The 15,607-nt window shown below is 38.3% G+C and overlaps 1 protein-coding gene across 12 annotated transcripts in view; it reads right to left on the reverse strand.

Annotated features, from left to right (window-relative positions):
• Positions 1 to 677: 677 nt before the first annotated feature.
• The window catches only part of pcm1 (pericentriolar material 1), a 31,762-nt gene continuing 16,832 nt past the window's right edge, over positions 678 to 15,607 (reverse strand). For 6 of the 12 annotated variants that reach the window (XM_069193375.1, XM_069193370.1, XM_069193352.1 and 3 more), the window contains 24 exons: positions 14,799 to 14,971; positions 14,291 to 14,488; positions 13,472 to 13,697; positions 12,139 to 12,284; positions 11,786 to 11,967; positions 10,972 to 11,149; positions 10,229 to 10,581; positions 9,544 to 9,702; positions 8,939 to 8,995; positions 8,340 to 8,512; positions 7,707 to 7,838; positions 6,822 to 6,957; positions 6,581 to 6,715; positions 6,328 to 6,455; positions 5,498 to 5,632; positions 5,158 to 5,355; positions 4,851 to 4,904; positions 3,943 to 4,093; positions 3,588 to 3,808; positions 3,119 to 3,191; positions 2,536 to 2,768; positions 1,990 to 2,082; positions 1,617 to 1,740; positions 678 to 1,431 (listed from right to left, as the gene is read on the reverse strand). In XM_069193375.1, coding sequence (XP_069049476.1) covers positions 1,406 to 1,431; positions 1,617 to 1,740; positions 1,990 to 2,082; positions 2,536 to 2,768; positions 3,119 to 3,191; positions 3,588 to 3,808; positions 3,943 to 4,093; positions 4,851 to 4,904; positions 5,158 to 5,355; positions 5,498 to 5,632; positions 6,328 to 6,455; positions 6,581 to 6,715; positions 6,822 to 6,957; positions 7,707 to 7,838; positions 8,340 to 8,512; positions 8,939 to 8,995; positions 9,544 to 9,702; positions 10,229 to 10,581; positions 10,972 to 11,149; positions 11,786 to 11,967; positions 12,139 to 12,284; positions 13,472 to 13,697; positions 14,291 to 14,488; positions 14,799 to 14,971 — 3,684 coding nt within the window. In that variant the 3' untranslated portion in view covers positions 678 to 1,405. The remainder of the gene's footprint in view (positions 1,432 to 1,616; positions 1,741 to 1,989; positions 2,083 to 2,535; positions 2,769 to 3,118; positions 3,192 to 3,587; positions 3,809 to 3,942; positions 4,094 to 4,850; positions 4,905 to 5,157; positions 5,356 to 5,497; positions 5,633 to 6,327; positions 6,456 to 6,580; positions 6,716 to 6,821; positions 6,958 to 7,706; positions 7,839 to 8,339; positions 8,513 to 8,938; positions 8,996 to 9,543; positions 9,703 to 10,228; positions 10,582 to 10,971; positions 11,150 to 11,785; positions 11,968 to 12,138; positions 12,285 to 13,471; positions 13,698 to 14,290; positions 14,489 to 14,798; positions 14,972 to 15,607) is intronic. The other 6 variants (XM_069193380.1, XM_069193368.1, XM_069193361.1 and 3 more) reach the window with 5 other exon arrangements.

Consider the following 15,607-nt stretch of genomic DNA (forward strand, 5'->3'; position numbering starts at 1 on the left):
CAGAAGGGCCCTGGCAGCAAGGAGAAACTTTTGAAATGTTAAGTGGAAGTGAAAAATCTTAAGGGAAGAGGAAAACTAGTTTTAGGGGAGAAGCTTGAAAACAAATTAGTCTCCTGCTGATACAGGAACAGTTCCAGGTAGTCATTGCCCAGGCCAGCATGAGTACTGGACCATTTTGTAGCCACCCAGTAAACCCTGAGAAGTCACTGTTAAAAAGTGAACCCTTGACTGAACTGCCATGTTGCTTAGTCCTATGGCTAGGTTTTAAATGTTTAAATTGCCAACTGCAAGAGAAAAACACTGAGGGAGCACACAGCTCTGAACAGTTTAAATAAGTTTACTCATTTTAATTTAAATCCCTTTACTTCAATTTCAGTACAAGACATTCCAGAATAAAGATGGAACAGTCAAATGTACTCCGATGATACTGCAGAGCTGCTTTAACACTTGAAAGCATTCCAAAACACAAACTGTTTACACAGTGCTCAAATCATCTGTAAGATACAGGTCTTGGGACATTGACTCAAGAGATTGATGTATTGTATTAAATGCAAGAATTCCATGTTCAGACTAAAATGGAAGATCAGCAGGATGATGTACCAGTATACCTTCAGTTATCGGCATCCTTGTACCTTTTTTTAATCTCATCCTCATTACAAACTCAGACAGCAACCATCTTCAGTTTTGATTAACACTGTTTATTTGTAAGATGGTAATCACATTTTGTAAATCTACATCCAGAACAATAAAAAAAAAACAATTCAAAGTACTTTTAGATTTCTAACAATCTAAGTGCTAGCCAAACTCAGATCAAAAGGTCCAGTAGTGAGCTATTATTTAAAAAAAGAAACTGACAAGCAGATTTATGGGAACCTACCTTAACAGTTAAAGAAACAGCAGGTGAAAGGGGCTTATGTTTATTTTGTATTTTGTAATGGGTGCCAACATTCTTTAACACAAGATAAAAACAGAATAAAAAACAGTTAAGATGTGACTTGAGAATTTCAGATTTAACTGTCAATTTATTCAAATGTTTTGAAACTCAATTTATTAACAGCTTTACAGGGAGAAGAATAAATCTTAAGTCAAGAAGTTTAGAAATTTGAAAAACTTCAATTTAATTTATTACTGCATAGTAAACATTTTAAAACCTCAGAAAACAATTAAACATTACAACATGCCTAAAGGTCAATAATGAAAGAAAACAGTGCAGTAAGTACTTTGCATATCTAAGTCTGCAACATTTGCAGTGCTCAAACACCACAGCTACTCTAAAAGGCAGTGTCCAAAAATTGTATAATTTACAGGTTATTACAGTTTAATCAAATGTGGAATAAAATGTGTACATAGTGCTAACTTACATGTACAGTAGTTGCTTAAAACTATACATTAAGGAGAAGAACCATCATGCACTTTGGGCTCCAATGGTTTCTAAAAAAGGGAGGAAAAAACATTAAGAGACATGGCAACAGAACTAGAGTGTAAAACAGTCCTTTATGTAGTTCTCATGTTCGTAACTGGCAAGCTTTAATTAAAAATGCCTCTCAAACAAAAGACAAATGCATAGAAGCATGCACTGTGTAATTATGTAAATTTAACAAATACTGAAGAATTACCGGGTTCTTTTAAAGTCTGTGCGTTTCCAACAAGCTCTACAAGTCCATCCCCACCTCCCTGAATGATCTCCGATGACAAGCTGTTACTCTCTTGTTCTTCTGCAATTCTTTTTTGGAGTTCATCCTACGCAGATAAAAATAAACCTCATGAAGTACTTGGAACAGAACACTGAAACATGTTTACATTACAAACTAAGAATAGGGAAGTCTAAAAAATTATTTACAGTAGTAACCAGCTTCTAAATCAGACAAACAGCCTAACAATGACAGGTCTCAAACTACTTGGTGTAACTCAAAGACAATCCACAACAACCCCTATACATATTTTTATGTTATGCACATCATTGTTGGAATTAGCAAAGACAATACGTACCTCACACAACACTGAAAGCTGCAATGGCAGATCTTCAACTTTCACAAAATCATCTTCATCAGATTTTTGACTTAAATTTCCAGACCCAGCTTCCTAAGAGATGGAATGAAAATACTTCATGAAATGTCTCACCTAAGTGATTATTGAAACTCAAGGTAAAAAGTACTAGTTCTATTAAAAAAAAAGCTTTTTCCTCCCGATTTTCCTAATGTAAAAGAAAGCAATTCAAGACCTTAATATGAGAACTTACAAGATTGAGATCAACTCAGTCTGGACTGGACTGACAGGATGCGACAACTGCAGTTTACTGCAGTTTCATTATAAAAAATGAGAAGGGAGTTAGTGACACAGCATGAATTTAACATGGATCAGCAGTACTGGTCCAGAAACCCAGATATATAGAAATACAGATGCATTGTTTGTAGGTCTGTCAATTTGACTCCACTTTCAGATTACCTCTATTTCCCGCCCCCATATTAGTTGGTATTAATATAAATCACAGCTTACTGCTTACAATTTCTAGACGGAAGTGTATCTGTCACTCACATAGTCATTAATCAAGACGGGAGAGTCGGTATCAGGGCTGCATGCCAAGGAGCTCTCTGGTGTTAAAGTAGTTGATCCAGATTCCAGCTGAGCTTCTCCTGTATCTGCAGTAGTTCCCTCATTCCTGGGCGGCGGAGGGACCGATTCATCTTTAGTGTTCGCAGCACAGCCAAAAGGAGCAGCTTCTTCTTTTGCCTCTCTCGAATCGGCCAACTTCAAGGCTTCGGACTTATCTTTATGGGAGACGAATAAAATGCCGGGATACCATTTCCCGCTTACACATTCCAGCCCCGCGTCTCCAGAACTGGGTCCCAAGCTCTCATGAGGACCTTGACTTTGTACATGCTAGTGTTAAAGATATTACTTAACCAAAAAAGTTATTCAATCTTAAGTTTCTTTTTGCAAAGATCTCGTTTTAAAAATATGAAGTGTCTCTTGAAAACAGGTTTTGAAAAAGAAAATGCTTGGCATGATGCTATTGAATCTTTTATGCTAGTTCCATTTTTAAAGTTGAATTTAAACAATTTTAACAATAGGTAATGCCTCTTATAAAATGACTGCAGGATCTGCTGCGAGAACTTACCTTCAGGGCTTTCAACAGACACTTGACCAGACTTGACTTCTTGACTTGCATTCCAGGAAATCACATTTGTAACCTGAAAAAACAGTTAGACTCATTTTTCAATTCAGCATATACTGAAAATGTATAGTTTACAAGGTGACCCTCCATGAAATCTAGGGTCATAGCCTCAAAGAAAACAGGAAGGCTCCAGCACTCATATTAAACATTATTCATATATAACATGAATAAACAATCTTCTATTCAGTCATAATTGTGTAAACTTAAAACCTAGTTTTGTACTAATCTGCACACCAGCAAAAGGAGGGAAAGCAGGACAAGGGTATTAACAAGGTTTGTGCGCAGACAACAGGAACTGTCAAACAAAGCCAAATGTTTATCTAATGGCTTTCCTATTCACCTATATACCATATGATACGATTCACGTCCAATCCAGCCAGCTCAGGATACATGCTGGTGCTTAAAAGATTACCTGCTCATGTTCACAGCCAGCGTCACTGCTAGCCTGAAGAGAGGTCTGAACATCAACAGGGCCAGCTTCAAACTCCTCAAGCTCTTCATCTTCGTTCTCATCCTCACCACTGCCATAGTTAGTCAAAGCCTGGGTCTCTGCTTTTGACAGGCCTTTTAAAAGCAAGAATAGCAATACAGCCAGTGCATTGTGGAAATCATCTAATCTGAAATGCAATCCAACTATAAAAACAAAGGCTCTTATAAGGAGGAGAAAAGCTTCATTTCTTCACTTGCATTTAAAATAATGACTTCATTACTTGTAAATAACGACTTAAACATCACACACACGTGACATGACAAGTCAGCATACTAACTTATAGACAAGGGCAATCTCCCACTGTCTTCATCATCCTCATCCTCTCGGTCAGATCCATCACAGCTCATGCTCTCCTTCACTTCAACTTGATTGGTTTCTTTTATTTCAGGCTCATCCACATCAAGACCTTGCTGAGGGTCGACTTTATCCTACAAGTGAAAAAATGGTCAATATCGGTAAACTGGCACATGCTTGCCTAAACTATGTATATGTGAGAAATGGGACTGATACAACCAAATGCTTCAAACCTCACTGGACGGCGCTTCACCTTGCAGCAGGACAATGACCCCAAACGTACACCAAAGCAACTATGGAGTTTTATAGGGCCAAAAAGTGGAATGTTCTCGACTGGCCAAGTCAATCACCTGAACTGAACCCCACTGAGCAAGCATTTCACTTACTGAAGACAAAGAAAGCATAAAGCCCCCAAAACAAGGAGGAACTGAAAATGGCTGAATTACAGGCCTGGCAGAGCATCAGCAGGAAAGATGTCAGTCTGGTGATGTCCATGGGACGCAGACTTCAGGAAGTCATCAATTGCAAAGGATTTGCAAACATACAAAATTAAGATTGTGTCCAATTACTTTTGGTCCCCTGAAATGGGGGGGCTATGTATAAAAAGGGTGATTCCTGCGATTCCTATAAGGTTCACCTAATATAGACGGAAATACCCTCGAATTAAAGCTGACATTCTGCACTTTAACCTCATAGTCATTGTTTCATTTCAAATCCCATGTGCTGGAGTTCAGAGCCAAAACAGCAAAAATTGTTTCACTGTCCAAATACTTATGGACTGCACTGTAACTAAATTAAAGCAGCAAAGTATTTAATTGGAAAACTTAAGTCCTACCTTTTTTTAAAGATTGTGGCAAACCCACATTGTTTCATTTAAAACACAGCACTTACCCGATCAAGTAAATCTCCTGACAATGACTGCTCACTACCAGCTGTTTTCCTTTCCTGAAAAAAGATTCCAAACTTTATATTAGTCAAGAAAAAACAAAGCTGAAAAAGAACACATCTAACTGATCAGTCTCTCTTATCTTTTTAAAGCTTACTGTATAAAATTATGGAGAAATGAACTACAGTTCCTTAGCATTAACAATTTCAAATGCTATTTGTATTTACGCAGTAAAACTACATTGCTACAACTAGTAATGACTTCTCTGATTTGCACACACACAGCTCGTCTAGATGTATAAGAAAACACCACCTCTGGCTTAAGTGTTTGTTTTGAAGAAGTAGTGTCACTTTTCTTTCTCTCTTTCTGTTTTACTGTAGTACTGGTGTTATCCAGATCTTGCATCAGCCTGAAGAAAGCCAGTTCATTAAAGAGGATTTCAGAAATTTCCACAAGCAGATCCTCTCCACATTCCTTCAGTGTTCTACCAGCAAATTTTGACAATGAATCCTGAAAAAGAAAAGTTTCAAAATTAGTCGTTTGAAATCAACAACACATTACATAGCACCTAGCAACAGCCCCAAAACCATGTTAATTAAGGCATATTCTCAATACAAAATACATTTAAAATACTGAAGAAAACGCTACAAACCTGCAAGATACCTCCAAGCTGTTTATGGAAAAACCTGACGAATTCCTTGCTCTCATCATTCTGCTGTGTCAATGTAAGGACCATACGCCTAATTGATATCAGAAGCTGTGAAGAGCATATATCGTCCATATGTTCCTAAAACAAAGTATGGTAATACATTATCAAGGTGTGTAACAATTTAGGAACAATGTAGAAATGTCCTGATCAAAGTAGTTTGCTTAATTTAAGTCTAAAAATCCACTCTCTATCCACACTCAAAAACATCAGGCAAAATGGGCAAAAGAAAAGCAAATTGTTCAGCTACCTCGAGTCATATTCTTGAGATTTTCAGACTGCATTTGACAGTCTTAGTTACCATTTTTGACTATACAACTGATGGGTAAATCTGAAAACTTCTCTATCTGGAATTTCAGTGCAAACATCAGAAATACCACAAAATGCATTATTTCAAACTATACAGGTATATTCTTACAAATATCACCCTGATAAATAGCCCAATATTTGGTAATGTTAATTTTTTAAGCAGTTAATTCCTCATCAGATTCTAAAGAATAACATATATAAGCCAAAAGCATAAAACATCAACCCATTTAAACTCCAATCACAAGATACAACAGCTCACCATATAAGTTTTTTTTATCATCTATATATTACATTAAACTTTCTTCAGTTTTATTGGAGTGGCAATGCCTTTTCTCACTGTGCCCTAAGGAAGTATCTTCAGATTGTTTAGTTTCAAATCAACTTGATGTCATAACTTCAAAACTGGAACAAAGTTTTTTAAATTAGCCCAAACGTACTAGCCAGCTACACCTCATCTTAGGTCTCACCTTAAGGAAGGGTATGACTTCTCTCATGATGGCCTTAATCTGCCTGTCCAGCTGCTGTGTATCAATTCGCGGGCAAGGGATATCTGAAGAGATGTGCCCCGTTAGGCCAGGAGGGGTTGCAGAAGCACCTTCAAATGGAATATTAAAATAAAACTTAAAATTAGGAATTTAAAAATGCATATATGAATACTTCAAAAGTCAGAATTGAATTGAAAGCATGGCAGATAAAAGCAAAGCCTTTAGTACAAAGTACCTTCTAAGCCGTCAGCCACACCTTGTTCAACAGCAGAAGAGTCAGCAGCATTTTCGTTATATTCAGCTCTGAGCTTCATGCGCTCATATTCCCTTATCCTAGCCAGCGCTTTATCTAAATGAATCACAGTGTTCCCTGCACCAAAAGAAGCATGCACATGTGAAACAACCAGTTAGGCTCTGCACCAAGGGGTTACGCATTAGCAGATGATCAAGTATACTGAAGGAACCGATGACGTTACCTAGATCATCATTTGCAAATGGCTCAAGGTTTGAAGAGGTAGACAGGGTACTTTCATTATCCATAAATTCAGTATCGCCACCATTATGTTTCCTGTTCAGATTAAGTTTGTTTTCAGTATTCTTCTCAGAAACGTCCTAAAAAACATTAATGCAAGATAAATACTCTGAAAGCATGCACAAAACTATACTCTTTTATAAGAATGCCAATATAATTTCTCTTTTTTTTTATTTAGTTACTACAGGCTCTGACAGTACTAAGTACTATTCTTTCCCTTTAAATCTTTTGAGCATTCAGGCGTAATTCGCTTCAGAATCGTTAGTACTGACAAGCATCATTACAAACCCATTAAAATGTGGTGATAACCAGATAAAATCAAATGACACCATCAACAAACCATTACAGTAGTCAACCAAATTACATCTCTGGGTATTTTACACATTGTGTAAAAAAATGGACGAGTGGTTAAGATACTAATGGTGCCACTACTACACATCTGAAGTGAAAAACTATAAGTAATTGATAACAATGGCGATGTTATGACACAGACCCTTTACCTTTATCAGAGTTAGGATAAGGGTTAGGAATTGTATGTAGATCACATGGCAGCATCTTTTTTTTTTACTTTACACATTTCAATATGGCTACTGCCCTTAAACCAGTACATGCTGGTGTAATGTTTTACGTTAGAAATGCATAAAACAGAAGTTTTTAAAAAGGGAAATGCTGTTGATATCCCATGTTTTTGATAATGCATTTTCTTTTAGACTAGGGCACATAATTTACTAAAACACGATTTGCTATCTGAGCCACAACTGGAAAGCACGAATTTAAACAAATTACAAGGTACCCTGATTACAAGAACAGAGTAAAACAAATGACTTACTCCATCGCTCGTAGCGAGACTTTCACTGGGAGTAAGTTCTGAATTTGATGCTGCCCAGGCAGCTGAGCTCAGAGATGCTGCCTGCTCCTCATTAGTGTCTTTCTTCTCTGTCAGGTGCCTGGTCACAATGTCCTGTAGTTGTAGAAAGATCTTAAAATAAGCTTAAAATGTTCCAAAAACCCATTAATGACTATCTGAAAAAGCTCAGTAAATGCCTTTTTGTGGGTATGGGTTATTCACAAAAATAAGGATATGAGATCAACATCCTTTTACTGACACCAAGTCAGAAGGAAACATAAGGTACACTCTTTGCAAGAATGGAGCCATGAGTATTTACTTTCCCTAAAAATGTTGTAATTATTGCAATAAAAGAAAGTCACAATTATTCTGGTGTGGCTCGACTAAAATATTACACTTAAAACTTAAGAACAACAAAAATATTGTGAATACAAATAAAATGCCATAACAATTTGTGAGTTGGATTTAAACACCACTTTGAGAAAAGGCTTTCAACATCAGCTTCCACCTTCTAGCAACTGACTAAACCAGGAGACAAAGATATAACCGTGCATAATTCAACTGGTCACTCAATTTAGGTCTGACTCAAGTACATCGGCTTTACAGCAGAATTACCTGTAAGGCATAAAGTGCTCTCTGCCGCAAATAATCAGTGTTGAGCATCTGAAGTTCATGGAAAAGTTCAATGAGGAAGTGTGGCCTAGATTCATTCTGTGAAATTAACGTGGCCACTTCAGAATATATCGTCTCTCGCAAGGTTTCAAACAGGGAAAAGTCGCTACTAGTATCTGTAAATAAAGAAAACATTCTTACCTCAAAGTCTTTAAAACATCCCCCCCACACCAAAAAGTGATAATTGAATTTAAAAATCAACGAAGGAATTACGTTCAGATCATTTTTACATTCCCTTCCACCCCATCTTACGGCAACTTAAAATAGGTGAAACTGGATTGGGTGCAAACTCTCCATAATCAAAAATATCACTGAAAACATCAAGGTGTCATAAATGTCTTTAGAAAAGTTATCTTGATTATGCATATCCAGAGAGATCTGGCTGATTTTCATGCTTGTGAAACATAGCAAGGTGAGAAGGGTTAGGCCTACACAACTTCTAAACACTGACATAAACAAAAAAAACTTTTGAAAATTGGAGACACAAAAGCACATTTTGCCAAACCGTAGAGTTAAACATGCAGGACTGACAATTTTATTACCTGGTGCTTCAGTGCATGCATTTCTGTTAGAGTGGAAGGAAGCTCTCCAAACATTTGCTGTGGGTAAAAGCAATACAAAATGTGCACAGACAGAAAAGATGAGGGACGAAAACAGAAAAGAAACAAACCAAGGAAAAACACCAACCAAACACTCACATGTTCACCCAGTCCAATTTACATTATAAAGCCCCACATTAAATAAGCCTTCCAATACATCACAGAATTTCCTCTAAGTTTTAACATTTTGAAATTTGGGTGGAGCTATTTCAACTAAACCTGATGGGAGTTTACTGCAGTTGTGCAAAAGGGTCGTTCACGTATAGAGGATAATGCAGATTTGGGCTCAGGACATGAAGTGTCTAGTTTATGAATAAAGACAAAGCTTTATCAAAGCATTCTTGTTTAAAGACAGCTACACGGCACTTCTTTAAACCAGCAACTACTAGAACTCTCCACTTGAGGGCCAAACCTAAACTGCCTTGTTCTATGCTGCAGAACCCAACAACCGAGACCTTTAAGATTAAGTAGAACGTGTATTTTTTTTTTTACTAACAGATTCATGCTTACATCGCTCTAAGAAAAAGTCTGCTAAAGTTCAAGCTCACCAGAAGAGAGGTCATTGGACTTGCTGCATGTTAGTTTAGTGTCCAGCTGATCCGGTGTTCGTTTGTCGAGGACCTTCTCAGATTCTTCTTTTTGCTTGGAGTGAGGACTTCTCACCCTGTTGTATTCGTTAGCACTAGAGACACTGTCGCTTTCCTGTCCTGAAGCAAAAGCCCAAAAACAGCTTTATGTTTCCTTTCACAGCCATTATTAAAAGTACCCGTTACAGAGGTATTAAAGTTACAATGACAACTAGAAGCAATATTTCTCTTTACTTCTATCACTTGATAACTCTAGCACTCTGAAGGAGTCAATTTCTCGTCAAACTTCACAAAAGGATCTTCTACTCAACTGCCAGTATAACACAGGCTTCTTGAGAACACCTAAATGTGCGATCACTAAATAGCTTTGAAATTAACTAAATGTTGGACTGAAGTTTCAATTTAATTCGGACACCAGTCCGTTCCGATACATTCTGGACCGAGTATAGATACCAAAAATTCAAACTATGTTCCAATGCATGTATGTTGCGACATAGTGGCCAACAAAGCAATGCTGATCTGCAAGTCTGAACTCTCAGCAGAAATAACTAATAGCTAAGGAACGGATTGCCAACTGTGTACTGATCCCTTATATAGGTCTGCTGAAGAATTGGTTAAATTATCACATTTGGACAAACGTACATACCCATGTTACCCCCTCCAAAGGGTTTGCTCTGTCCATTACTTCTCTTTCTCTTGTTCTTTGATTTGGGTGTTTTATCTTTTGAAGCAAGACTTGCCTGGGCAGCAGCTTTTCTTGATTTAAAGGTCTTAGTCACAGTAGTGGGATCTATGGGATCAGGCATACTGCTGAGGCTTTCTAAAGACTCTTCATCAAACTGCCTGCTTCTGCCGTTTCTGACCGGCTGTGCTTTTCCCGTCCTCTGGCTTTGAGTGGTCTTGTCCACGACGACAGAGGAAGGCCCGTCAGCTTTTTCATTATGAGCGCCACCATGCCAGAAAGCACCTTGTCGATCACCTTCGCCCTCCTTCGAATTCCTGTTATTGGTAAAAGCAAAGCATGAAATGTCATGAACACCGGAGTTTTGCTGCAATTACCAATTACAGTGATTAAATTTTAACTCAGCCTTGGAGGTCAAACTCCAAGAGCATCATGATTAATGAATCATTAGAATCCTGTCAGTAACAGTAACTCGACTTTACAATTTAACATCCAGTTGCACAAAGGAGGATGAGCCCGGAAACTCACTTTCCGCAAGCATGCTCTGAACTACAGCTGGTTACAGCTCTTAAACAAAATAAGACTAGATGTAATTGTGAGCTGCCAGAAAAACTGCTCTACACCTAATAAGAAATAGCTCACAGACAAAAAGAAAAAGATTTCAATTGAAACGCTATTAGATCTAAATATAAGCATAAACAGAATACCTTTTCCTTTCCACCCCATTCAGAGAAGAGCTTTCGAACGGCTGTGGAAAGGCCATATACTCAGTTTTCACTGAAGTGTTGTGATCCACGGTTTGTGGCTGTTCAGTGCCGGCCTGCGGAGCAGAGCTCTGAGGAAATTCTCCAAAGACTGGCGGAAACACAGGATTGAAGCTAAACCCTGAAGAGGAAAGAAGTCACATCTAACCATTTCTTTTGTGTTGCAAGAATTTATGCAGCAGCATCATCAAAATTAAGATAGAAAACTAATTTTATCCTTATGTGTAGGATTTTCTTCCACAAATATTCAGGTAAATGGAAATATTTTAATAGAAAGTCTTTCTAAACGCATTATAAACGATTTACGAGAAACAGTTGACTAGATGTCTGACTTCAGCATTTTCACAGAAAGGTTTAAATAGGCGTTAGACTTACTCCACAAGTGGACAAATCATTTTTAAACACTATTCGTTGCAACTGTCAAAAAGGATTGAAAGAAAATTTACTTCTGCAAACTTCATTTTGCCTTAAATGTGTAAAGTACGAATTCAAGAAAACGATCCAGAATTTTAAAACATTAATATGAATAAATTCTTGAGGAATGGAAATACATTGTAATACATAAAACATGGGAGAAAATTATACAATACACTAAATCAGGCATATTAAAGTGCTTTATTGTATTGCAGTTGTGTGTAAAATGAAAATATAAGCAGGAAATGTTTCCATAGGAACATATGACCATAAACAGAGTAGCTCTAGTGACTATTGTGCAAGCAGACCTCAATTACAGTGACAAAGCCAGAAAGATACATACCAGCAGTGACTGGAACGAAGTTTGCAAGCCCAGGCATGTTCAGTGAACTTAAATGGGGGTGTAAATTGAAAGGAGAGAAAAGATTTGGAGATGCAGAGCAGACACCGGGGTCACGGTTAGCAGTTTGCTCTGGTTGCTGTGAATTTTCCTGGTTTAACAGGTCATTTAACATTTTCTTCAGCCTGAAAGGAAAGATTTAAAAGAATGAATTAAAACCTACTCAAATGCAAGAAAACTTCAACCTAAACTAAATCCTAGAACACCATTTAAGAAAACAAATGGTGATCACCTTAAAAAGTTTCAAACTGGTTTAAAAAATCATTTCTAAGATAAATGTTGAGATCACTCCATACCGCTGAACGTTGTTCTGTTGCCAGGCCAGCTGAGCATAGCACTGATTCAGCTGGTGCATGATCAGGTGCACCTGAGGAGATCCAACATTGTTTGGCAACACGCCGTAGGGGCTGGTGAGGAGAGTCTGAAGCATGTATGAAAGTGTCTGTCAAAACAAGAACAAATCACAACACAAATCAATATCTACATCACAGATACGACACCAATACGATGCATTTTACTTTTATCCTATCAGACGTCGGCTTTAGCCTAGGTTACATACGCCTGTGCTACAACTGATTCTTACTGTAAATTCATGTGGATTTTTGTTGCCTACTGTGATTGGCTCAGTCACGCAAATGACGTCTAGTGTATGCTATCTTGTTTGAAAGATTCTTTGAAAGGTTGCAAGTTATAACTGACAAGAGGCTAACTAGGATGCTCCTGCCATCTCAAAAAAAAAAAGAGAAAGATTGATGCAGATTCAACAACAAATGGTCAGAAGAGTACTTTTGTGTCCCTTGGAAAGAAAAGATAATGCGTGTTATCCGTCTGGAAACAATCGCCGTGATTAAAGAATATACCAAAAAAAGGCATTACGGGATAAACATCAGGTTACATTTTCAGAATACACTAAATTATATCAGTTGAAAAAGTCGCTTCAGGTGCAGCAAAAACTGTTCAAGAGAAAATTCAAAGAATATGTTGCGGCTACCCGAGCTAGTTATCGAGTATCACAGCTTCTCACAGCAGCTGGCAAACCCCTGACAGGCAGTGAATTCATCCAGCAGTGTGTGCAAGAGGTCGTGGAGGAGATGTGCCCGGAGAAACAACCTATTCCAGTCACTGAGTTTAAACCGGCTAGATAGAGGATTTCACTCAGGTGGCCAAGCAAGGTTACTAAACAATTTTTGAGTGGCCCTTGCTCTAAAAAGTTTGCCAACCCCTGTTATAATTCAACATGAAATTAGTTGAAGATGTACTACTTTATCATATTGAACAAAAACCGTTTTGTGATGAAAGGGTTCATCAGATTTCCTCTTCCCAAACAGCCACACAAAATGAGTTGGGCAGAAGGACATTAGCTTCACTCTTACAACTGAAAAACACTCCCTCTGCAACTCCCAAAAAATTTCTGCACTTGCCACAGAAAATCAGCAAAGATAAAACACTGCAAACAGCTTTCCTTTTGTGATAACCGTACATAGAAAGCTGCATAATGGAACAAAAGCATTTCAAGAGGAAAAACCGACAATATACAAGGAGAGCATTATTAAGGGCGCAGGATAAGAACCTTGCACACTGTAGGCACTAATGTTCTTATGCATTTATGTACAAGAAACGGTCTCCAACCTGCTGGTCTTGCATTAAAGTCTGGCACATGGTAGTGCTGAAGTCAAGCTGTTTCTTCAGTTGGCTTATTTGCTCCTGCCAGTGTTGTTTTTCCTCCACAAAAGACAGCTCAGACGCCCACCGAAGATTCTCCTGGCGTCGCATGCTGATGTTCTGCTGTTGCCTTGAACTGGGAGACGGGCGCGCATTGCCATCCGTGGAAAGCGGGCGAGAGCTCTTCCAGCTGCTTTTATCGAAAACGAATATTTTTGAACGAACAGATACGTTATAAGGGACAACCATTCAAGGACAGTTTCCTCACCCCTGCGGCTCCAGTAAAATCACGCACAAGCATTTATTGTAGTCAGTGCACACCGAAAGAACTTTGAGGGAGCAAGAAAATCTCAGATCAGTGCTGTTGCACTTTAAGACGGCTCCGATCCTTTAAGGCTCCAGTGTACTGTGCAATTGTATAAATTACAGACCTGAAGGGTCTAAAAGTCTTCAACCACTGATGATTTAAGGAGATGTTTATAGGTAAAGTTTTAGTATTGTCCAATAGTTTTGTTTATTCTTAAGATTAGTTATACTGAATACACGTACAGCTTTCCCCGAAACCATCTCTATTACATTAAATGGTAATTCAAAGTAAATATGTGAGATTAGTTACTGAACAAGAGTTTTAAACAATCCAGGCTGTTGCAAGCCGCATATTAATTACGGCCTTGCAGAATTCAAAAGTCACTTTCCAAAAGCAGGCAAAGCATTTAGAAAGTTGAATACAAACACGAAACATAGAAGTGAATAATTAAACAGTATTCAAAATGTAATAGAACAAACCTCTCTCTCTCTTTTCTTGTGCCGCGATGCCTGGTGTTCCTGCAAGAATAAGGAGCCGCATCCTCACATGAACTGGACTGTCCCTCCTCCTCTTCCTCCTCCTCCTCTTCTTCTTCTTGGGCTGTCTCTTCAGAGGGGTAGCCATCTTCATCCTCATCAAGTGCACACTGTGTAGAGCCGCCCCATGTCGCCATTGTCCTTGAAGAGAATTAAAAGAATTCCAATCTCTTATACACTAGGCACATTTAAAAGGAACTTCTTAGAAAGCGTTTCACCATCTAAATCCTTGTGAATTCATATGTGCCATGATTTAAACATTTGATTTTACGGATAAGAACAACCAACCACTACAAACGGCTCTGGAGAAACAGGGTGGTCAAGACAAAAACAGCTTCAAATGACTGCCTTATCTAAACTTAGTATGACTGGGGGAGTCATCACATAAGATGCAAATGTTGAAGAGGTTTTCATCAGTAGCAAACCGTTTTACACCATTTTTATCACAGACCTGTCATTTCTGCTTGGGTGCTGTGGATCCTGCATCTGTGCATCACCATTTTTGGAAGCGCTGTCATTCAATACTTTCCGTCTCTGATGCTCAGCCATTAACAACTCAAGTTGTTTTCTTCTTTGTCGCAGCTCCTCTCTCAGGATCTGATGTCGACGCATCTCGGACCAAAGCTGAAGCATTTGCAAGTTAGTCGTTAACCATACGGATGTGTACAGACTAAACAGGCATCAATGCTACATTGTGTAATCGTTATATTTTCTCACTAATTTTACTCTTTAGTCATGTTTCATAGATGCTGATCCTTTCACCGTTTCACAAATTCTTTCCCTGTCCTTTAATATTGTGGACAGTCGAATGAGAAAGGCCAAAGTCTCATGTGATTGTCGATACCGATTTTCCATTTTCATGTTGCACTATTATGTTCACTTTCATTTCTAAATCCACTGTCCTTTGCTTTTTCCTACAGGGACCACCAGAACACCTTTTTTTGCTTGCTAGCTAACAACCCAAACAATAACGTGTGGCAGCACGGTGTCGCGCAGGCTGATGATGTCATCAATGTTAGACGCGTTACGACCAAAGGCCGGGACCCGAAAATAAGACAGTACTGTACAGTAATACGATTAAGGGGATGGCCGTCTTAAGTGTGAGTGGTCGCAAGTCACATGCGTTGCAAGGTGAGGACTACCTGTATTTCTATTGGATTTAAAGAGATGTATTCGCAAGAAAGCTTGTTTACAATGTTGTAAAGCTGCACACGTCACAAGATGTCTATTTCTGGTCTATTTCTGGTGTAAACTGGAGGT

This window comes from Lepisosteus oculatus, chromosome 1 (genome assembly GCF_040954835.1).
Source record: "Lepisosteus oculatus isolate fLepOcu1 chromosome 1, fLepOcu1.hap2, whole genome shotgun sequence".
NCBI classification, from domain to species: Eukaryota; Metazoa; Chordata; class Actinopteri; order Semionotiformes; family Lepisosteidae; genus Lepisosteus; species Lepisosteus oculatus.